Genomic DNA, 25,325 nt, shown 5'->3' on the forward strand with positions numbered 1-25,325 from the left:
CTAAACTGGTGGAGGTGTTTGCAGGGACATGTCAGTGCCAGGCGAGGCTAAACAGAGCTGAAGCTGGGCTCGCATCGTTTGGATACACTTCGACTTCAGTACCAAGACTTCATCCAGCTTGGTCACAAAATTCTGAAAATCCTGGTGAGGAAGGCAAAAGGAAAGTTTAGGGAACAACAGTAGCAACAGGTTGGAGAAAAATCAGCGTATTTTATGTACTGCAGCAGTACATAAAAGCATGTTTTCTATTCTGCAGTTTAGTAGATTAAATCAGTGTTTCCTTATTGAAGTCCTGACCCTCACAGACAAAGGTCAATGCCTCTAAATATTGAGGTTAACTTACTCCAGTAGTTTTATCTGTTGGTGAAATTACAGCTAATGCAGTGGTTTAAAAATAAAAATGTATAAAGCACCTGTTATCACCCTTCTACATCGGTTAGCTTTTCAAAGGTTTGGTGTAGGGATCAGTCATCTGACGTGTAGTTTTACAATGTACTGAACTCCGTTCCTGCCACCTCTCATGTTGGATCTGACAATCATGAAAATAAACGGTGAGTTGGGCCACTCATTGATCAGACATAACAGCCCATTCTTGGGAGATGGAAGGGATCATTTCACATCAGGTCATGGGGCCGGTACAACTCCTGCATGGCTACAGGTCTGCTAGATCTGACATGAGATGTATCAGCAGTGGATCTAGCCTTGGCCGAGGGGAGCTCTACCTCCCATAGCAACCTGCCACACGGATTAAAAAGTGATATGAAACTGTGATTAAAACTGAAATGGATGCAGCTGTTTTTAAGTAGGACTTGCATTAATAAGGCAGCATGCAGACTTGCTCTGCTCTCCAGCTGAGAGCAGAGTTTGGTGCCTCTGTTCACAGGTCTGTGTCTAAGAAGCTGGGAGGTGTCAGTGTCCTCAGGACTAGGGACTTCAACTGCCACCGCACGAAAATCAATCATTCAAAAGCTGATAAATAAGCTATCTCGTGCACTGTATCTTTTGTCTTGCAGCGACATCAGGACTGTAATGAAGACCAGCCCAGCTGCCATGGCATATTTTTCTTAAGCAGTTTAAATACTGCTTGGTTCAGCATGTGGCCAGTCTTGGCAGGAGTCTCTCCTGCAGCCAAAGTTTCAAGGCTGGAGAAGTTGCAACCATCTGAAAGTGGAAGGAGAGAAACTGATACAGGAAGTCCAATCTGAGTTCATTGCCCAAAGAAAGGTCATGCTGTGAAAGAACACTACAGGATAGAAATTATTCACACACTGCTGGGAGGTCTGGCAAGCTTGTCATATTTCTGCTAGCCAGAAAATGATTGCTTGCTGCCAGGGCCCAATAAATGTGGGGGGGTGGGGTGGTGTGTGAGGTGGGGAGGGCTGGTGTCCAGTGACCAATGGATTTAGGAAGAGCAAACTCAAAAGAATTTTAAAAAAATTAAAAAAATAAAAGATTACTTTGTATCACTGCATTCTCTGCCACAAAACTAATACAATGTATGGCTCTTGTGCTGCTTTGTGAACTTCAGTATGTTATCTGATAACACATCACACGCAGCTGGAAATCACAGCAAATAAGCCACATGGTGGCCCCATTCTGAAACCCCTGAGGGAAGAGTCCCGGTAGCTGTACTTCAGATCTGAACTGTGATAGGAACTAAAATGGTTTGATAATGTAATGCAGTAATGGCACTTGGCTTTACTGATAAGATGAGGGAACTGGGTAGGCAGGAGGTTCTCACTGGGAAATGTCAATAGTCTGGGCGAGAGACGAGACTTTTCACACAGCTGTGACGTGCATCTAGCTGGATGCAGGAGAAACAGAACTGGGATTGCCTGGCTAGCAGTGGGGCCATGCAGGTGCCAGTCTTTAAGTCTAGCCTACACTACTGTCATCCGAGACAAGGATAAGTCAAGAAACACTTGAGTGACAAAAGTCAAGAGCCTGTGAGGATGCAAGTCACAGTGGTTAGAGCACTGGAGTGAGTGGGGCCAGGGGTTGGCACATCTGCAGTGTGGTAGGCAAGGGACTCCCAGAAGGAAGAGGCAAGGTGGCACCATGCCACCAACTGTGACATCCCAGTGTCATGCTTTAGGGGTGTGCTGTTTTCTGTGGTATGGACTTACTTGCTCCAGCCTGTAAGGAGAAAAACGTCACATGGAAAGACGCCCTGTTTGGTACAGTCTGGTACCCATGATGCAAGATAAGAGAAAGCTGTCTTATCAGAGACAAGCGGTTCAGAGTTGGCCCATCAGTCTCCTTCTCCCCCAAGGACCCGGCAGTGTGGAGACTGGCAGAGACACAACAGGTACTGAAAATGAGCGGCCTCTCCTAGGACTCCGTGAGACATCAGAGAACGAGAGGAAGAACTGACAAGGAATGTCACATCACTAATTCAAGTTAATAATCTCTAAGATTAATTTATGCAGGTTCAACAGGCACTGAAATCATCACCTGAAACACTTACTGTTGCTGACATCTGATTTATCAAGCACTCCTCCTTGAAGCACAACGATGCCATTTCATCGAGCTGCTGCTGATGGGCCCGAATTACAGCCTGTCTGATTAACGTAAAATATACCACTGGTTACACAGCCTGCTGTGCTACCTATAATTACTGTTGGCCTCAATAAACCTTTAAGAAGGAGGAATACCCCACAGGAAGCCTTGCTGTCCTGTGTCCCCAGCATTCAGAAAGTGCACACCAGTGCTCCTTGAAGTGCAGTGGACTGCACTGGTTTAGGGTTAAAGATGACCTCCATGACTGAGGATTGCTCAGAGAGAAGTGACCACAGCCTCTCGTTAGCACAGGAAGCACAGGGGCACATACTGCTTTTTACCATAGGGAAATGTAGGAGCAAAAAAATTGTCTAATTAATTGGTGAAATGGCTTATAACCATGAGGCTGTAAGTCATTTTGGTGAAAAGCAGGCAGATCGGGAAGGCAGTACTGCTGTTCATTCCTCTGAGCAAGTTTCTCTGACCAACACCACATTTTCAGTCACGTGAATGCAGTCCAGTCCTTGGGAGCTGACAGTGGCAGCTCATCTCCACCTTCAGTGACTGCCCAGCCGCTCTAGCTGTTTTTCTTTCCATACGGATGGAACAGCTATCACCTGATTCTTGACGGGAAGTTTCGATATATTTTAGGTACTTTACAGCTTATAGTTACTGAGAACTGCAGTTTGTATTGTAATATTCATTCCTCTAGCATTATCCTAGGAAGCTCTAATAGAGTAATTGGCTTCCTGTGAGATTTTAAAATATCACTAAATAACAAGCAATCGTATACTTATAAGATAATGACTATAAATTGTTGTTAATGGTATTAAATAATGATTTCATAGATTGATTTCCCATTGGTTTTTAAAGTACATGTGAGTATGCTATACAAATAAAGGCAAATGTATCACGTCTCTAGAATTTCTAAGCTTCATGGCAAACTTCAGTGATGAGAGCAAGACTTACTGTGCCTTTTCTAGGGCTTCCCTCTGCCATTTTCCCATCTCTGATGTAGCGCTTGGAGAGCTGCTGCTGGACATGCCTGAGGGGCTCTTTGCATTTGCTAATGGCTTATTATCTTTGGTTGCAAATCCTGAACCTGCAGCAAAAGTCTCTTGTGTAAAAATACTCTGCATTAACTTGTTTTTTAGCAATCCTATTTCCTCACTGCTGAATGATGACTTGGTTGGGTCTTCAGAATGACTGACATCCTCATTCCTTAGTCCTGACTTGGGCTGCAACAGCAGGCTGCTTTCCCGAGAGGCGGACTGGACTGCGTAATCCGTACTTCCCACACTGAGAAAGCATGGCGCACCTGAAAAATAGATCTTTTCAGGTATATCAGCATTTATGGGCTCAACACTGAGTCCTTGATTTGAGTTAGATTTTCCTGAATTGCCAATATTATCTTTAACATCAGCATCACACTGTCTGCGACCTGAGTATTCTTTGCACACTGAGTTACTGAGAAACAAACCGCCCTCTCTCTCTCCCCTGGAGCCCGTGGATTCAGCTGCAGATGTTTCTGCCAGCTCACATCCGACAACTAAACTGTGAGCGACTCCTTGCTTTGATGAACCTGAGCCCAGAAGGCAGCAGCTTGCCTTCACATCACAGCAGGCAGGTGAAAGCCACTTGTCCCCTGTTTGTGGGGAATGCAGCAGGGCGCAGTGTCTTCCACCACGACGCATTTGCTCCCCCAGTTCCAGCATGCTGTCCGTCAGAGCTCTGCTTCTCGTACACTGCCAGCCCTCTTCCTCAAACCTGTTCCTGGAGCCATGTACGTTCCTGTCCAACATCTGCTTCACATGGGGGGACTTCTCTTGGTTAGAAGACACTTTCTCTGTATCAGTTGTTTCCTCATAGTCAAGAAGAGATACCATGAGAGGGGCCATCAGCTCAGAAGTGAATTCTGAGGGACAATTAGAAGATCCACAATGGTTAACTCCATTTTTTCGAGCTTTCCATTTTACATCTGCAAGGGCAGCCTGCCTATCCAAACTGGATTCTTCCTTCTCTTTGTGCTGGAGGTTGATCTCTTTGCACTCTGGAGTTGCCAATTTCAATGCAGGAGAAACATAAGAGTTTGAAGCATCCTTTTCTGGAGCTAAGGTGGCTTCACTGGAGTAAACGAGACATCTGTGTTTGGATTTGTACTGTTTGTGATCAGCTAGGAAATCTTTGCCATTTTTCCAGCTACAAGCAGGATCTTCCTGCAGACAGTAAGGTTTTTCTGCAGTATTGCTTGGAGAGGACTCAATAGTTAAGTCATAGCTCCAGTCTGACGGAGTTTTGCTGCAGCCTGCATTTTTAATGGATTCCTCTGTCTTTGGGCCACCCTCACTACAATCCCAGCTGTCATCTAGTTCATGTTCTTGCATGGGTATTGCATAGTCAAAAAATAAATCCTGTCGCTTTTGGCCTTTTTGCTCTTCTTCAGTTCCTTGTTCTCTTTGGTGAAGGAAAAATGAATGTTGACTGCATTTGTTGGTGTTTCTTCTTTTCACGCTCTTTTGACTACAGACAGGTGAGAAGGAATCTTCACTGAAATCACTGTCATCCAGATCTTCCAGCTGCATCCCCTCTTTGCTCTGTACTTCTGTGGGAGTAAGGCTCAGCTCCTGCTTCACTTGAATCTCCTGGGGCTTGTACTGCGTTAAAATCCTCTCAAGAGGTTGATAGTTCAATTTTTGCTGTAGAATAGGTGGCTGCTGAAACTGCTGGTGATAAAGGCGTAAATGTTCTTCCCTTTCCTTCTGAAATGGAGGCAGATTTGTCCAGGTTTCAACACATTGGTTAGCAAAGGTGTTTCCCCATTCCTGACTGCCGTTGGAAGGCAGATTTCCATCTCCAAAGGAAAAATCATCTCTAGAAACAAGCTGTTTCTGAACAGGTTGCACTGTCTGGACTTTCAGGCACTGGACAGGTGGTCTGTCTTGCATATACTTGTCTCTCTGGGCGCTCTCTTTTGTTTCTGCTGTGGCAGCACTTTTGATGATGAAATCCTTTGCTGTGGGGTTCTTTTCAGAGTGGGGGGACAGATCATCAGCTTTCTTCTTCAGGGGATGTGCTACCCGTAAGACTGCCTTAACTGGGCTAGTGTGGTGGAACCACAGTGAGCTGGGATTTCCTTTGTAGGCATGTCCTTTGTTGATTCCCCTGGGGGTAGAAGTAAAAGGGACATTCGCTTGCTGGAGTACTGCAGGACATGCCTTTGTTTTTGTAGGATTTGAGGGATGCTGGAGGCCTAGCTTCACTTTCTTTGGAGAGCTCTTTTCCCCAGGTGGCAAAGAGGGAGAGTTTTGGACACGTTTTGGTGATACGTTTCCAGCTGTCCGACGCCTGTTTGTGACAGGGGTAGAACATTTAATCCCTTTCTTCAGTTCTTTGACCCTGTAAATGAGGCTGGGTTTAGAAGATGTCATGCTGCTTTCAGATAAATAACAGTGTCTTCAGAACAAACTAATGCTTTCACATATTAAGGCTAAACACTGAACTCAATGTCATGATTTCTGTTTTAATTGTCAGTGATCCACGTGAGCATCAAAACCCCTCTGCCAAAATGCCTGAACTTCTGGAAAGGTCTATAGCAGTATTTTGACGTGCTTCCTTGAACAATGCATAACAGATCAAATGAGTGACAATGGCCTCTGTTTCAGTGTAAGGGGGTTGCATTTCCACACTTTATAATGCAGCATGGCAGAGTGCCAGCTCAAGACAAGCTAGTACTCTCCACAGTCCATCATAGAGTCCCACAAGACACAAACTAGGGCTTTTGGAGGAGTTGCAGTGGGGCTAATTAGCTCAGGTGATATGTGTACACCTACAGTGCTCCTGGATCAGGCTCATCAGTGCAACTGTGAAGAGCTGCTTAACTGGTACCACCCTATCCCCTCAACTGTTTCCTTTACTCCTCTTCCCCTTAGGCATCTCTTGTCCTCTTAACCCCAGCGTTGCACAGCCTGTAATTTACCTCCTCCTGTGTAGGAGGGACGGTGAAGGACGTCCACACATTCTAGGCAGAACTACAATACAAAACTAAAACACAACTTTTGATTGCTGAGGTTAGTAATCCTGCAGTTACAGGAAGCACAGTGATACTTTCATCACTAAAAGCTGTCATCAGAAAGGATTTATAAGGCCCAGAGAATTTTAAGACCAAATATAAGAGTTGGAACAGGTAAGGATTTTATATGCATTGTGAAAATTGCACTTCTTGCCTAAATCAACATTTCCAATGCAACCAAAATAAAATGTAACCACAAACATAATAATACATTACTTTTATACATTACTTTTTTCTTTGTGTTTTTCACCTTGGCAAGATTGAGTTTCATCACCTACCTGTCAGCATATCGTAAAGTGTTCAGGGTATGCTCTGTAGCTATGTGGCTAGGTGATACATTAGCTATCATACATGTCTTCGAATTGCCAATGAAAGAATCCTTTAGCACCTAGGATTGGAAGGAAAAAAAGTAAGATTCTTAGCAATTCATGTACCTTGCATATCCTGTAAATTAGGAATGTGTACAGAGGCAGTTTAACATGAGTCAGGTGATGCACAGTTACTGTATTTTTTTTTTAAATGTAGTCCTCTTGTCTCAATTTGTCTTGCAATTCTTTGTTTACAATTTAAAATGAATATAAGTGTTTATCAGGGCTTTGAACAAGCCCTTGCACCAGGTGCCACAAGGGTGCCTATATATTTTAAGGAACAAAGCATATGTTACAACTGGAGTGAAGAAATGTTGATGAAAGCTCCCAGGACTGTTACTGTACAGAAGATGCAAGATTGGTTGCAGACTGGGTGGAGATGGATGGTAACTCTGAATGAGTCTGGAAGGTAGTGTTTGGGGCTTTTGTTTGCTTTTAGGTTTTGCTTCATTTGGTTTTTACCATGCCAGTCCCCAGGACTGACTGGGGCAACTGGCTGTTGGCCTTAATTCTGTGATTAATTTTAAAGGTAATATTTGCAAAAGTTATGCATTTCTCTTTTCTTCAAGAGTTCAATAGCAGTTATTGAATTATGCCCTTTTTTTAACTATTAGGTTTTTTTATTTTGTCCTCATCAGGGAAACCTCTACTGTTGCCTTTCTGTTCGTTTTACCTGAGTTAATTTGCTTTGCCGGAAAGGAGTATGCGCATGTTCCTGATCCAGCGCCCGAATGCATTCCTTTAGCTACCAAAAGAAAAAGAAATAAGAACAGAGGGGGAAAAACATATCAATCACACACTGGCAAGGAACTGAATTGCATCAAACCTAACCTACAAATGTACTGTTTCCCTCATGCACCTTTGACTCCTACTATGTGATGTCCTTCGCAAGGGGATTTTCTTGCTGCCGCTGCCATGATTGACCACCTTCAGCTAGTTCAGCTATCAGCAGCAGTTTAGCTGCACTCAAAGAGAGCAAAGCTGCAGCACAGAGCACAGCTAGCCCTGCCTGACGGCTCTGTGGGCTATTCAAAACCCAAGAAGCTGGGTAAATACACACATTTAGCACACACAGAGCTCCACACTACCGTGGACCTGCTGCTGCCTGCACCATAGCTAACTAGTTTGAAGCCAGACTGGGTGTACCCCAGACTATGCTGCAGCTTGCAGGGAAGGGGTACTCTAAGAACAGGGCCTTTTGAGCTCCATCTCTTACAAATTTCTTTCTTCTAGAAGAAGCTCGAAAATACCCCAACACTTTGGACAACAGCAGTGCAAATTTCTTATGCCACTCTGGCAGTATTTTTACACCTTGGTCAGAGATAGCACAAGCTAATAAGCGCATATTCCTCCCCATACTGACTATAATCTAGGTGTCCCATCTATGCGTGGGTACACTGGGCTGTGTTAGAAGGCAGCTGATCTCAAGCCATTTTCTCTTCACAACAGTGCAACATACCAAACCCAACCAAAGGGGAGGGCATGGACCAGGACCAATCAATTAGATGCGAGTGGAGCTGGGTTCAAGCCCACGCTCAGAAGGTAGTATAGATACAGCCTGTCTGTCTAAACAAACATGTCACTGTGACCTTTGACAGGCTAATAAGTCCTACACACAGAACACTGAGAATGAATCTACAGACTACCCAGGGAGCAGAGATACAGCTACAGAATTCCCATTAAAACTAACAGAACATGAGCAGTTAGCTACACCCATGTGTTTCACAGAATGCATCAGATCATCTTGTTGTGAATAACCATCAACAGAGGTAGCCTGTAGTCTTGAAGAAACATCCCTTGATTTATTACCCGCCTTGGAAAAAGATGCCATGTTCAAACTCAAAGATGTGCACTTTGTTGCCATGTTTCCACTGGAATAAGCACAATAGCATCACACTCCATATCAAGCCTGGATGCTCTCTAAAATTGGCAGAAATGGACTGTATAGCCATGAGACAAGGAATTTGGGGCAGATATCAAAGGAAAAACAAGCAGATTACAGTATTGTCATGGTGATACTAGCATGAAGCAGACTTTCTACATTTAAAGCCTTTCTACATTCTACATACACCCACTTAAAATGACACTTATTTCTCACTTTTACTGCATTTTATTAAAAAAAAAAATCACACCTCTAACAAGTAAGAGATCGAACTATTCTAATTTTTTATTCTGCTTCTCATAATTGCAGTAGCTGAATATCTTCTACTTGAAATCAGCATGAATATTCAAACCAGCAGCAAACTTCAAACTTCATGTGTTTTAAGGCCTGAAGAGAGCAATATGATCATTGAGGGCAGAGCTAGGTTTAGCAGGCTGCAAGTCATGTAGACTTACCCAAAGATGGCTTTTATAGTTCATTCAGTCACTACTTGTAAACTGCCTAGGTATTTACTCAGCTTCATGCAATACCAAAAATACACACCTCTGATTTTAAAGAAGTTCCTTTTAAAAGAAGAGTTTCATGAGCTTACATTAAGCCTCACTTCTCAGGAATCCTTTTTATTCAGGTCCTGACTCCCCATGTTACGCAGTTACTCACCAGCAAGTGCTCAAGAAAGTATGAAGTACAGAAACGCATTCACTTTACATGCTGTCTCCCAGTTCGAATGCTAATATCCCACAGCAGGAAAGCCTCTGTGCAAAAGAACATTCTACATTCTCAAAACAGACCAAGGCACCTCCTATTTACAGCACACTAAGAGGTACGGTTGTGTGCACTAACTTCTGCACTGTTGACTCATACTTACTCACTGATTGCATATCACCTTCAGCCTCACTTAGAGAAGCCCTCAGTCATCAGTGAGCTTTGTTCATTTAAATTAAAGGAGGTGTAAAGTCTTCTGCACAATTTATACTTAGAGGCACATCTGCTTTATCTTAGATGGCATTTCTCTGTCCCTCTTTACATAACTGTGCACATTTATAAAAGACAGTTTGCATTAAGAGTGCATTTCTTCCTATTCCTTTCTCCCCACACACGAATTGCTAGTTTCTGTGCTCTTGAGTATTTAAGTCCTTTAACCCTGATTTGAAAGAGAAGTCTGAGTTCAGGTGGTGAAAATAAGCAGCAGGAACAGATGTGCTTTTATGAAACAAATATGGCAATCCCAAGCCAATGTTCTCTGGAAGTAAAAGGGACAAAACTTTCTATATAAAATATGGGACACTTACTATGCTATACCTAACATTCTCCATGCTGTGTTTACCTGGCTGGCTGTAAGAATGGATTACAAAGACTTTATTTACATCACAAAACCTTTTCCCGCTTAAATTGTCTTTCAGGCATGAGACAAATTAAACTGGACACACTTAGTACTTTGGTTATTTTTTCCCTTCCATGGAATACATACATAGATTATTCTGTGGATTATTTTTATCCTAAAACCCATGCTAATAATTAAATACAAAACCTTCCCCAGACATGCTAGTAGCTTACTGCTAAAAGACTTTGGTTTATTTCTGCTCCTTCCATTTTTGTTTGTCGATTTGAGTCTCTGGCATCAGCTGCCCTTTCACTGCCAGCCAAGTCAATGAATGATATCCTAGAAAAAACAAAGTTGCATTTATCTTAGGGGCTTTTTTTTTTTTCTTTTTCCTTTTTCTTTTTTCAATCAGAGAGTTGCAACACATGACATCAGGAGAATGATTAGAAATAACTACTTCTGAACAAAAAGAAATATCCACTGGAAATATCTGAGGCACCAAAATAAGCAAAGCAGCAGGAACAGTGTCACAGCATCCTGGCACTAACACAATCATAATAGAAAGCATAACCGTGTGTGATGAGAGTGCTCCACTGTGTAATGGATAAGCTGTTTAAAGTGCAACACATTCATCTCTCCAGATAATCACTGTGCTTGTAGCTTCCTAAGAACACAGTTAAAGAAATGGTAAATTTCTTGATTCTCCTTGCAGGTGGAACAGACAACTGCCCTGTCAAATGGGAATTCAGGGTAATATGAACAGAAATGTCCAGCATAGTAAGTAATACACCAAGCTTTCAGAGTTCCTTTTCCCTCCCTTCAACAAAACTCCATTACTCCCTCTCACGTTCCCTAGCTCTGTGTGCCAGCTGCTGTACTGACTGTTGGACTGTATCGTCGTCTTTGCCCTTCTTCTTTTTCTGGAACAGCCCTGACTTCTCTTACAGACATATCTTGGGAACCCTTCCCCACGCCAGCTCCACCTCACTTTTGGTAACAAAAAAATGGCATGCATGCCACACCTACATAACCACATACACTTCTATTTCCAAGCCTGCCTGTTCTGCATTTTCCTCTCTCCACTATTTGTGGCTTTTCCATTTTGCCTTGTATTTAAAATAAGATCCTGGGAAGCAAGACAGCATGATAGTTGCTGAAAGGGTCTGTCAACATGGGGTTTTGACACTCAGCAGTAATATAGACACCTAGACTTCTTTCCTCAGACCTATTTCTTGGGGTTGTTTAGCCTGGAGAAAAGATGACTAGAAGAGGCACAATTACAGTCTTCAAATATGTAAAATGGCTGCTACAAGAGGAATTAAACTGTTCTTTTTGTCTGCTGCAGATAGCATCAGAGTCACTCTCTCAAATTATCAGGGAGGTTTAGGTGAGGTACTAGGATTCCTCTGCAAACATCTCTAATTGAATCGTCGCCACCTGAGCTAGTCATCCCTTTGTAGTCAATTACAGGACAGAGGTGCTTTAAGGGGCAAATCCATCCGACCTAATTTACGTGACTCTGCAGAATGGCATGAAGTGAATCCCAGAAGTGACTATTTCTTTCTACTGACTTCAAAGGTGATGAGCTCATATGTTGATATGCCCGTTGCAGACACCTACTTTTAGCCAGATTAACGCCAGACAGGAAAAGCTTTCTAACACTGAAGATGAAGGGATGGATTTGATTGCCAAACTCTTTCACTGGAAATTTTTACAAACAAGTTTGACAAAGCTCTCACAGATGTGGCTTAAGCAGTCTCCCTGGGAACAGAGAAAGGACTGTGAAACCTCTCAAAGTCTCTTTGAACCCTGTCTTCTGATTTAACTCACAGCTGCCCACTAACTCAACACCTCCTCTTTGTTTGCCTCCTGGATGTCCCTGGGCTCGACTTCCTTATGAGCCCTGAGCACTCCCGCTTCTCATCTTACCTTCCAAATGTCCTGTTGGCTGTGTCTTTAATTTGGATTTGGATGATTGCATGAGATCGAGAGGAATCTGAGTTGACTCCCGTAGCTCCCGTGCTGCGTTCTTTCCCCCCCTTCAAAATCACCTGCAAAATACGGGGGATAAAATCCAAGCAAATTGTATATAAAAACACAATCTGTCAGAAAGAGATATTGTCCTCCTAAGATGAGGTAACATTAGGAGGAATGGTTCATTACAGCCTTAAAACTTGGTGCAAGGCAGATGTTAAGTTAGACTGGATGCCTTCCAATGTTTCTTTCAGAACTTTTTATATGGACTTGCTTGCAGTGACACTATGGAGCTTACAGAGCATACTGCAGGTCAGAAGTTGTTGCATTGCACATTCACTTGGACTTGCAAAATATCCAAACTATAAAATTAAAAACAAAAGTATGGCAGCAATGAAAGAAAGTAAGGCTGCAGACATAACCTAAGAGACTCATGAGATTGACTATTTGTTGTGTTCTTTCAAAATTTCACTTTCTTATGTAATAGATGGGTACTGTTATCCAGAAAGTTACACACGAAATAGAAAGTGCCAAAACCTTTCTCCGTTTCCATATCTAAAAGAAACTATGCCAGAGTAAGGAACAAAGTTAAAAGATCAATTATACTCGATACAACAATAAAACAAGGAAGAGAGGCAAGAGAGAACAACAAAGGCTCTTTCAAGCTACAAATCTGGATAATTCTCTTTTGAAAACTTTTAAGAACTATTGCAGAAAGTCTAGCAGCAACTGCAGCAGGGCATTCATAAAACAGCCATTAATTTTGTTTCTGTTTGTAAGAACAAATTAAAATATTTTCTAGCAAAATCAATACGTTCTCAGTTGACAGATGTGCATTGTTCATGCCTTTCAGTGGCCAGTTCTCAACCAGCAACCTAACCAACTGCTGCAGCTCCCAAGCATTCTATTAGTGCTAAATGCAGATAATTTCTGAACCAAAGCCAACATCAATGAATGGTGAATAACTAGGGGTGTATTCAGTACTCTTCCTGTATATCTGTTGCAGACAATTTCAGAAACTCTGAGTCAAGCTAGTGCCATTTCTCTGTTCAAAAAGGCCTGTGGACAATATCAAATTATTTCTTTGCCGAGACACCTGTAAGAATAAAGTCATTTAATCGTTCTTCTGTGTGTGTAATGTGATAATATAGAGGAACGTGTTAATCAACCATATAGCAAATTTACATTCTAATTTGCAGAAGCATCACCAGCATGTCCCAAAGCTTGGAGTTAATGGGAAGATGAAGAACTAAATTAAATGGAATATAAATGGGCAACACCATGCCAATTTTAATGAGTCAATTACACTATCAGGCACTTGTAATTTACACTTCCTTACTGAGAAAGTAATTAAACTATGCAAAGTCAAGGCTAAATAGAAAGCAGATTTAACCAGCATGCTTGCTGCAGGACAATGCAGAAAATTTGCCAGCCCTTTTAGGGCTCAGCCAGGCAGGGAAGCAAAACGGAAGCCTTGCTTGTGCCGTTGAAAGACCCTAATTTTACTTGGCTGTTATCACCTATCACTACCTAGGCAACGTCTTAAGCCTAATTCAGATCAATATCTCTATCTTAAGTATTTTCTAATTTCTAGTTCTATTAATTTTCAAATTTATATCTTTTGTCCCACATCCATGCACCTTTAAATGAAAATCTAAGTTCACAGAAGCCAAAGAAACCACACTGGGAAAAAAATACTTATCCAGCTTTCAGGGTCCCTTGCTGGGACACTATCTGGAATAGTGATAGCAGCCTATTTCTTAGCAAAGATCTTTCCATAAGGAGTGGCAGCAGAAGCAACAGCTGTAAATCAACAGCTTGCATGGTGTTAACACAAGTCACAGTGTGTTAACAAGAAGCTTACTGAATAAAGGCACTTTTAATAGTGCTCTTCAGTGCTCTGCTGGGGTTGCCAATTTCAGAACCTTAAACAGGAACATACACATGTACTACAAACAAATAACAATCTCTGTATATTACATTGCTCACAAATCAGCAAGTCAGGCTGCAGAAGACAAAAAATAATTGCAAACATAGAGGTTACCTCCAATAGTAGATCTACAGAGTCCACCTGAACCTCCCGCAGTCCAACTATTTGAACGACATGCTTGCTGTCTTCTCTTGCAAAAAGTCTGAAAATGAAACAGTGCAGAAAGGAGATCTCTGAAATCTCCAATAGCAGCAATGAAAACACATGTCAGTGCTACAACACTGTGAAAAAGCAATCAAGGCTACTGACTGAGGAGAGGCACCACTGTCATTCATTTCTTTTCAGAGCTGAAGAGGTGTTTCATTTATAACATGTACCACTGACATTTCACTGTCAAAGAGACATTAGCAGTGCATTTCTGCTAGTTCAGAAATATAATAAAGCAGGGAAGTAAATTATCATGTTTACATTTTAGAGTTCCTGCCTCTCTTTAAACTGCATCTCAGGCTTCTCTAGGAAGTTAAGACTGTAAGTTATGCTCTATTCAAGTTCTCAAGATTTTTGCACAGGATTTTAAAGCATCTCCCATAGCCATAGAGTCAGATTTCAGAGCACCTCTGCTATGAATCACACAGAATTGTTACAGTATACAGGAAGAATACAGACATGATGCACGTGGAAGGAAGTTTAATCTTCTCCTTCAATGATATGCAAGATAGTTAATGGACATGCAGAGAATACAAAGACACTCTTTGTTCCTTAGCAAATCACCTCCTTACACAGCAGTTTACACTACCTGCTCCTTAAAGACTGTTTCGGAGAAAGGGAACACACATGCATAGAAATAGGCGCTTTCTTTGTGAAGAGGTGCTCACTTCTCCAGGCAGAAAGCCTCTCTCTTGAGCCCTCCAGTGTGCTCTAAAGATAGTGCTCTCAAGGCTGCTAAAGGCCTCCAGCTGACAGCTACTGTTCCTTCAAGATCACCCTGAAAAGATTTCACTGCTGAGATCTTAACTGACTTTTATTTTATTTAGAGATTTCAGACCACAGTGATTTTTTTATACCAAGTATGTACTGACTTGTCCCCATTTCCATTCCGGGTGGAGCTCCTGTAGGAGTATACGTCCATCCAAATGAGTCGGGGGTTGAGGTACTACTGCTGAGGGTGATGGCAGCATCACCTGCAGAGGCTTGCTCCGGTTGAGCCACGGGGCTGCCAAGTAAAGGTGCTGAGGTAGAAGGTGAGCAGACTCTGCACTGTCAAGCATGACAAGTGGGAGATCAACGGGATCTTCAGCGAATAGAGTAGCACGAGCCAAAGCCCCACTGGCACAGCAGGAGGGACAGCCAGAAGTTATGTTTGAGCAGAGAAAGACAGGGACTCCACAATGGTTGGCATAAAAAATTCTGGCCACAAGAAGGTTCTTTCTCTACCTATGGATGTTGAGCTATTATATTATTACGGTGTAAGCAAAACAGAATGAGCTCGTATCTCAACCACAGGTCCTTATTCTTACTTATTTCCACCCCCAAAATAGTAAAAAAACAGGAGCCCCTATCAATGCCACAGTATTTAGCGTCAGATTCTGCCCTCCTCTATAAGCAGCTCCTAGGAACAACCCTAATTAAATACATAACATTTACTATAAATGATAGTATGTTAAATGTAATTGCATGAAACAGTAACTGATTTATAAACAGCAACCAACTGATTCATAACCATAGGTTTATAGTAAAACATATTTTTATTTAAATACCTCTTCCTTCCATTTAGCAGGTCATAAAGCTGTCCACAGTAGATCTCATAAAAACTGATCAAAACAAGGAGATCTTTCCTTGATTGTGATGCTTCCAGGTGTCTAAAGATGTCCTTGGCAGCCAAGGCATAGAGTCCTGGGTTCCGGTGAGTACCTATCATAGTGTAAGTCTTGCCAGCACCAGTCTGCCCATATGCAAAGCAGGTTGCATTGCCTCTGTGAAGATAACATATTTTTAGTGTCACATCCGATTTACTCATATCTATTAAAAGAGATTCTGCAATGTCAATATCTATCTATCTATAGTGGACTCTTAGCAATGAGGATTGGTTTACTTTCCTATCTGGGAAACTGCAAAACACTTAACAGTGATTCCCAAGCATGTCCTATGGAGAGCTGGCATGTCACAGAGTGCTGGCTCTCTTCCTTTCTTCCAGATGCCAAAAATGCATTTAAGGAAACCAAGAATTCATTATTATTCTTCCAGCTGTTTAGACGCTACAGAAGTATCACAGGATTATGAATGGGAATCCTACTGATTATGAGTCACAGAGAAAAATGACGTGAGATGCAAACCAGCCAAAAGTCAGGTTCTGTATTAACACATGTTGTACTTGATGAAAATTAACATCCCAGCACTATAATTTACCGAGCAAGGTCACTTATTTTCAGGATGCAGTTCTGCATGCAGCTAAGTCAGTCTAAAGGGTTGTTGTTGCCTAGGGGAAGGTCTTGCTCTCCCCTTCCTCTGCTCCCAGCTATGTGACCTACCCCACTGACCCACCCCTGCTTCTGCTGGCTCCGATGTTTGCTTTTACTGCACTGGAACAGCAGAAAGCTTTCCACTTTTTTGCAAGCTAATTTTCTGCTGTTTCAGTGAATTAAAGTACCTCACAGAGGATCACAAAATATGCCCAAACTGGCTTTATGTAACCTATGGGAATGAGTCAAGTGGGGAGTAAGGAAGAGGATCATCCCCTTTCAGTGGCACTGAGCTGTTTGGTTCACTCACTCCAGCTAGTGAAATCACAGTCTTGGCTTGTTCCAGATTGCCCCAGCTTTGTCATCTTATGACCTTAAGATTATAATGGCAATGCACATAAAATGCCAAGGAAGTCTCAGGATACAGCTCCACTGTCCTTCAAGCCCATCAAAGTTGAAGTAACTGTGTGCCTACTTTCCTTCTCATCTTGCTCTTATTCAAGCACTGAACCCACAAGTATGATGTGAACAGACTCAGGGAACCAAATCAGCCAAAAAAGAAATACTACAGAACAAATTATTTATTCTTCCCTACCTTAAAAAAAGACTTTTTAGCTGGCTCAGCACCCTGGCAGAGAAATGTGTAAAAATGTAGGGCTCCAGTAAGCAGAGTGAACAATTTCTTGCCAGCTTAGACTGCAGAATTAGCTCACCATGGTGTCAGATTAGACCAATGCCAGTGAAGGGGATGTAGCGGGAGGGACAGAAAAGTTACGGAAAGCAGAGAAAAAACAGTGGCATCTCTTTTGGTGGCATTACTGAACTAGCTGCAATGTGAACTGTGCCTTTAGTGATTATTACACAACAAGCTACAAGCCTCATTCTCCTTTTTCACTTTCCTTTTCTCAAGAGCATGAAACTCTCTGTCTCTGCTGATGATACTTGGAGATTTCCGGTAACAGAATGCTCCATTTTGCTAATTTTCAGCATGGACATGTAATCCCTTCCTTCAAAGACTCAAAAATATAATTATATTCAAGCTTGTTACTTTGCATGAAAATAAGATCACTCATGTAAAGCCACCATCAATTTCCCATTAATCAGGAAGTATATAATTATGATTAAACCCCTAAGCAAATATAAATTGATAAAAATAAATCACAAGGTTATTAATAATTTCTATTTCCCTGTGAACTGTACAAATGCATGCAAAAATATCTCACAGCAGTCTCATGAAAGGGGTAATATTTTTCCTCTACAGATGAGTGTGCTATACCACACAGAAGCCTTTGTTAGAGTGGAGATCAGACTTCAGAAATCCTGGCACATCTTTTTTTATTCTAGTCTGATGCTGGCGTCTCTTTGTTGCACCTGACATCCAATTTTAACTTCCTCTGTGATTTAGATTTCTCACCAAATGTGAAGAAGCTTTTCCCTGATTAATTTTGTCAAAAATGCAATTAAAGACATTCTAAAAGAGGGAAGGTATGTGGCAAAGGTGAAATGAATGTATTTTTCAAAAGATGAAAAGCGTAAAAGGAAAATTAAAGCAGAATATGAAATTGGAAAACAAAAAGGCAAAAAATAACAAATGTAAGCACTGATGCCCTACCCGTTAAAAATATGCTGAATGAGAGGATGAGCTGTCTTCATATACACATCCTGATTGGTACATGACTCGCCAAAGACTTCATCAAAATAAAAAACATGCTGAAAAATAAATATGATCTTTACATGAAAATGAATATGTTTCACTTCCCCTTCACCCCCATTCAAATGTAAATTTAAATACAGAAGTCTTTCCAGTGACTTCATATGGCTTTGGATCAGGTACAAAGTCATCTAGCACATTCAACATGCAGCATATGACATATGCAGGAGCACATCATTACGACTAATCAAGAGACTGAGGTTATGAAAAACAAAAAAAAGAAAGGAAGCAAAGATGCTTTAATTTCCCATCATTCTGAAGCAGAACATACCACAGCCTTCTGACAGGGGTGGGGGGTGGGGGGGAAGAAAAGCACTAATTAAAGAAAACCCTCATCTATTCCTGAAATGAATCAGCCCACAGATGTACAGTAACACTATAACAGTAAAAAGAACTGAGTCAGCTCTTGACTCTCTCAAAATTAGTCCTCAGTTGTGATTAATTGTCTCTGTTCTTCAGACTTAAAAAATTTTTTGTGCCAGAGAAGACAGAAGCTATTCCTAAGCAAAGCTGGATTGTATTATCTCAGAAGGGGGCAAGAAAACCCAAAACTTCCCACACTCCAGATCAGACCGAAAGCAGCAGGGTCTCTGGAAACACTGCAACAGACTTCATTATGGGCTCCTTCTAGGTTAAGAATAGTGTTTGTAGGGACAGTCACAAACATCACATTTTCAAAAGGGCCTCCATGGACTGGTGTCTAACACTGCACTCTTAATAAATTCACTGCATTGTAAATTATGGTGGTAGATCTCTAGGACTGAGAATAATTTCAACGATGCACAAACAAACCACGCTAGAGCACAGGCGGATTAAACCAGGGAGTCTCAGCAGCTACACTCATCTCAGAGGGCAGATGTGCTCTGTGATGGGTCTGCAGTTTGGGTTCCCCGGCCGTGGAGCTGGAATATGCCCCACCACCTCCCATTTGCTCTGTACCCCTTGCTGTCCTTTCTATAGGAAGCAGAGATGGAGGCAGGGCAAGTAGCCAGACTTGGAAGCAAAGAAGTTCTCCTGGGTCCTATAGAACAGATGCAGCCTTTGCCATGGCATACTTTTGTTTGGACTAGATTGATTGATAGCAATATTTTGTTTGTCTGTACTGACATAACAAAATTAATTAGCAGTTATTTCAGCACTCAGATATTAAGGTGATAAGCACTGCATAAATGCCAAATATAGGTAGTCAGATGGAGGGAGTCAGTTGGTGCGTGTGTCACACCGTAAAAGGTGGTACATGAACCGGGCCCAAGAGAGCTGCAAACTGAATTTTTACTGGATACTCCAAACAGTTGTTCCTAGGACCCAGACTGTAAAAATAACACCCAGTAGAGTGAGAATGGCTTGCTGCTCTCTAGAAATCAGTTCTGTTCCTGGTGCTGTCAGTCAAAAGTGAGAATTTGAACTATGAGAGCACAAGGTATTTGGGATTAAGAAACAAAGACCAAAAGGGAACTTAATTTTCAAAAGCATTTGAGAACAAAGGAAGGGAGGGGATGAGGGTGTATGTGATTCATTGAAACAGACGTACAGTGCTGAAATAGTGAAAAGGCAACTCCTCACTGAAGTACCCTGGAAAGCTATCAGGAGACTCTGCAGCACTGGCATGTAGCATAGGGTTTTATTTTGCCACGTGCAAAGAAAGCTGCAGGAGACATGCTTTTGAGGCTTAAAATTCTGGGCTCAGGTTTTCTGCCACAGGCTGGCATAAATCAGAAGCAATTCAAATACAGTTATGCTGAGCTCATAGCAGAGCCCACCACCTATTTCATCGCTAGAAATGCAGACATCACTTTTCTGTTTCCCCTCATGGAATCTCCAAGCACCATTTGCTTTATCACATCCGTGCAAGTGACTGGCCCATAAACACAACATTCAAGTGGAGCATGTTACCTGTAAAATATATTGGGTGAGATCAACTGCCTCCTTCTTCTCATGAAGGAGTAGGGTTTCCTTATCTTTCACGGTGATGATATTGACCTCTCCACGTCGCTCCTCTCTCAGGCCTAGAGGACGTTTTCGGACACACACTCTGATTTTTTCACTCTCTGTCCATGGACTCTCTTTCTCAGAAGTACTGGATCTACAATAAGGGAGGTTTACATTTTAAAATCAGGTTCTTATAGAATCTAGAATATGCATAAATTTGTTAGCTTTATCAGATAAATGTTTCTGTCTTTAATGGCTCTTCAGAAAAACCCCAAAACATGTCTCATTGTTACACAGTGAAGTTTCTGCTGTTTTTTCCTAAATAGACTCATGCCTTTTGTGCACTTCTGTTAAAAGAATAGTTGTGTTTTACAGCTACATTCCTGAACTTGTTGCTGGATTGGCATATTTTCAGTTGTCCACAAGCATGTGATTGGAGCTGGCATAATATACAAGTTAACGAAATTTAACCTTGCTGAACTTATTCGCAGTCATGATTAGTCACTTAATAATGTACACATAAAAGTATGACCAGATCTTGAAAAGGAGAGGGTATAATATTTACTTGCTTTTCCTCTTATACTGACTTTCATTCTTCCTAATATAGGCTGTCAAACAGGTTACAAGTAAATGACTCAAGCTGGAAAACAAGACAGTATCACCATGTTCCTATTCAGCTCAAAGAAAATTTGAAATATTGATCTCGTAATTGTCTGCCCTTTGGTCTTTTTTCATAAAAAATTATGTGGTTTCAGAACACAGGCAAAGTTGTGCTCTTGTGTTCTGGGAAGTCTACTTTAGTTCCTTTCCAGACACTTCAGAAAGATGAGGTTATTTTGTGTTTCATTGATTAACTTGCTGTGTAAAGCATTTTGTGATACAGAATATGCTTGAATTCAACCAAAAAAGTATTCATGCCGCCCTTCCCTTTTTCAAGCTCTCTTCAGCCAAATGATTAATGATTTTCAGCCTGGATTTGAATGTCAATTTGTGAGAAAAAAAAAAATTTTAATCAAGCCCCAACTTGCCCAAAAGTAGTGTTTCCGCCATGCTGTCCAAATGCCCTTCCAAAATCCCTTGATGTAGCAACTGAAAACTAACATATACTAGTTGTCTAATAAATTAAAACCAAACCCACAAGTTACTCAATATCTCATTACAACTACAAGCTTGTACTATCATTGCTGTTGTGCTGCATGATTCCCCAGAAGCACACGACATGGAGATAACAAATCTCAGGATGCGGTCTTCAAAGACTACACACGAGTAATCTTTACTTGTAACTGGAGTCTTTTTAATTTTAGTACAGCTTTTGCATGCAGACCAGGATCAGGCCCTGCGTTTAGATGGAAAATTCTTTCCCCTGGAAAGAAAGGCAACGATACTTGAAATAAGATGCTTCATAAGCTAGTGTGAGCTTATGGATATCACTAGGCACCAAATGTTGTCCAACAAACGATCAGGGTCTCTGAAGTTTAATTCTCATGTCAGAGGCTGGATTTGGTGACCTACAGAAAGAGCCTGTTGTGCTCTAAGAGCTTGCAGGAGGAAAGCCTGATTGCAAGATTTGGAGAAAAGAAAAACTGAAGACTTGAAGGCTCTGTTTATGTGAGAAAGGGCATAAATTCTTTCTAGTACAGAGGAACATTTAGTTGAATATATTTTGTATGGGAACAGAATGCTTTTTAATTCTATATGCTGAACCTGAAGTTTAGATTTTCTATTAACCTTTCTTAAATAGAAATTGTATTTTATAACAAAATATATTTTTTTATTACTAAAAAAACCAAAAATCTTGACACAGATCATTAGAAACTTGATTAGACAATAGGTCAGAAGAATCACTATGCCCTGTCTGCTACTGTCAAAAGCAGGCCATTTGCTGTGGGCAAGCACAAAATATATTTAAACATATTAAAAGAGCTCTTTATCTTTCTGCCATCTGAAATCATGCCAGTGTTCTCCAATGTTTCTCATAGATGAGACTAGATTAGCCTTCGCAGTGGTCAAATCACAAGGTGACATGGGAATGGATTGATTCAGTGAAGGAGCTAGGCACTTGCAAAACTGGAATCACAAACCCAAGTGTCAGCAGACTGGCCCAAGCCTGGAATGCACAACGCGTACTCTGCGGTCAAAACACAAGAAAGAGAAACTCAGGCATGTCAGGAGTAGGATGCAGAAAGTCCACAAGATAAACCATAATGCTAGGCACAGTAGAATGTGCTTAGAAAAAAAGGCAAGAACAAGGAAAGAAAGTGAGAACAATGGAGAACATGGTTCTATTGCAGGATTAAAAATCTTGACCTTCTGTAGCTGAGCCATTAGGTTATATATTTTATAACTTTTTACTTGCCAGCACTACGAATCCTGCCCTTTTAGTTGCACCTTGGCTCAACTTCTAGAAGAGACAGAGAATGCACTAAGATACCAATATACATAGGAGATTAGTGCACTTCTCTGGAAGGTGGGAATGATTTTTTTCCAGCAAAGGGGAGTTATAAACCTCTGTCATGCATTTCACAGTGCTCTAACTACCATGTCACCTTAGTACTCTTCCACTGTGGCAACAGCATCTATCCCTCCAGGCTACATGCATGCTCAATGGGAGTTGTAACCAGCACCCCAACTCCACGGATCCTCCTACATACCAAATCTTTCCCCACAGCCTTCCCAGACCAAGCCCCAACCTCAAACAGCTACCTCTAAAACAAAACTGCCACGACTGCATTGCAACGAGCTAGATGCTGGTAGTATGTGTGCAGAGGGGTGCGTGCTCTGCTACTGAATCAGGAAAAAAGTATTTTGTGCTTTAAAAATGTTACCAGGGTAGATTTACCAGTGGTTTGAGATAACCATAGCCTCTCTGTAACCAAACACTGGGACAAGTATGAAAGTTACAGATCGTGTGCTTGGGGAGCAGCTGCAAGGCATCCCTCTCACCACCATGTTTATATCCTACCCCAGTTATATTCATTCTGTTTCTTTTTAAAGCTCCAGTTCAGAAATTTCTTTATAAACAAATACAGCCATCACAGCATGTATCCTTTTTACTGGGAAAAACTTGACAAACTTATCAACAGACAATACCATATTTTGGAAAAATAATGTTTTGCAAGATAGTCTCATGGAAAGAAAGAGAGAAAGAAAGATTGGCCAAAACACCAAGAGAACAAAGCCTTATATCCTGAAAGACAATAAAGACTATTCTTAGACAACCTTAGCGAGTAGCAGCTGGTGAAATTCAGCTGATTCCTTCTACCAGACTTGGAGAGTTGCAAGTCATTATTAGTATCTCTCTTCTCCATAAGATTTTGCATTGCTCTGTAGTGGTAGGATTGCTTATTTGGACGTGATGAAGACAGATTCTCCTCCACAATGAAGAAAGAATTAATTATGATTAACTTGAAATACAGTAAAATAAAGGTGACTGATTATTACCTGTTACAGGAATGAGGTAGTCCATAATTATATCCTGAAATATGAGTTATTCTTTGTACGATAGGAGCTTCAGAATCCCCCAGGAGAGGAATAATATCATCAGAGACTGTTGGACAGCTCAGGTCCCTTTTTGTGCATATTCCAGGAGTATTTAAGTCTCTTCTAGTTAATCTGATCAGCTCTGAATCATGTGGTTGAATGTGTCCCAACATTTCCCCTGCACTGTTCTTCTCCTCATTGGCATTGAAATCGGATGAATCATATGATTCAGATTCAGAGTCTTTAACTGTTCCATCATTTTCTTCAAAGAAGGACTCAAAACGCAGCTGTCTACGGGGACCTGATGTGGTCAGCTGAGGCTGAATAAAAAGGTCACTTCGTTGAAAATCTTGCTTGGTTAAGTCTGCAATGTCTTCCTCTTGCATAATTTTGATTATTCTAATGAGCTGAAAGAGTCGTTTGCGGTCATTCATGTCATGGATCCCCAGCTTGGTATAATCTTTCATGGAAACTTTGGCAAGCTCATCAATCTTCTGAAGACCGAAGGCAGAAAAATGGGGATAGTATTTTTCAAGTTCTGCCTCACAAAGGCATTCATAAAGGCATGATGCCATCTTCAAGCTAAAGTCTACAAGAAATCAAACAAAATAAATATTAGAATCATACAAAATAGCACATCTGACAAAGTTAATAATGAAGAAACTACACATTTCCTGATGCCAATACCTGCAGTTAGACTAGAAGCTTGTTTAACTCCAAGTTTACAATACACTAGACTGCCAAACCCTACAGAATATAGCAATAACAACAGTAAACTAAATATGAAACAAATACTTTATCTATTAAACTGTATTTTAAAATTATAGGCAATACATGATAATGTGTAAGAAATGCACAATGCAGTGTTACTTACTGCTGCAGACTTCCTACACGCCTGATGCCTACTTAATGAATGCCGCAGCTACTGAAACCCTGTCCTCAAGCTCCAGAATGTAAAATGCCTAATTTTAGACACTCAATTTAATATCAGGGCAAGTGGTCTAATGTGGTTCAGCTATCCCTGGTTAACTAACCAAAGGAGAAGAAATTGCATTCATCCTCACCTCAAGCTAAATAATTAAGACCATTCATCTTATAGGTGAACTACAGCAAACTTGTAGTTTTGTTGCATAACTTTCTCTTGTAGGTCATGAATCTTATGAGCATTTATAAGTGTCTTTGACAGAATAACAAAAACATTCCGTAAAATTTGAAACACAGAATTTCTCTAAATCTATATATGCTACTGGAACACCATACTTGCATTCTTGGGAAACCAAAAAAAGCAACATTCATCACTGAAAGGTATGTCAAAAAACCCTCAACTTCTTCACTCATGTCTCCCTAGCAATGCATTGTGCAGCTGTCTGTATCCAGATGGATTAATATCTGCAGATATTTTTACTTGTTCCATAAAACAGAAAAATGATAGCACTTCAAGTATCTGTTGCCCACAGCCTTCTTGTATCTTTGTTCATTCTAGGACCTTAGCAAATACAGCTCTTACTCATGTTTGGAGGTTACAATAACATTGAACAAAACCAAGTTATTTAAGACTAAGTTTTTCCCCCTGTAATTCAGGGTAAGTTCTTTGGAAGGATTTTCAAGCATCTCTACAATAACATTATATAAGAAAATAAGGTCACCAAATATCACCCCCAAATTTGATTACATATCATTAATTAACACATTATGTTGAA

The 25,325-nt window shown here is 41.1% G+C and overlaps 1 protein-coding gene across 1 annotated transcript; it reads right to left on the reverse strand.

Annotated features, from left to right (window-relative positions):
* On the reverse strand, positions 1–24,200 carry KIF24 (kinesin family member 24). Its single transcript, XM_059834222.1, has 13 exons — positions 23,587–24,200; positions 20,110–20,299; positions 18,118–18,215; positions 15,804–16,019; positions 14,161–14,248; positions 12,072–12,193; positions 10,376–10,481; positions 7,610–7,681; positions 6,847–6,956; positions 3,980–5,895; positions 3,469–3,775; positions 2,468–2,561; positions 1–141 (listed from the first exon to the last, which is right to left on the reverse strand). The coding sequence occupies exons 1-13, from the start codon at positions 24,198–24,200 to the stop codon at positions 1–3; spliced, it is 4,074 nt and encodes a 1,357-aa protein (XP_059690205.1).
* Positions 24,201–25,325: the final 1,125 nt, after the last annotated feature.

Source organism: Gavia stellata, chromosome Z (genome assembly GCF_030936135.1).
Source record: "Gavia stellata isolate bGavSte3 chromosome Z, bGavSte3.hap2, whole genome shotgun sequence".
NCBI lineage: Eukaryota > Metazoa > Chordata > Aves > Gaviiformes > Gaviidae > Gavia > Gavia stellata.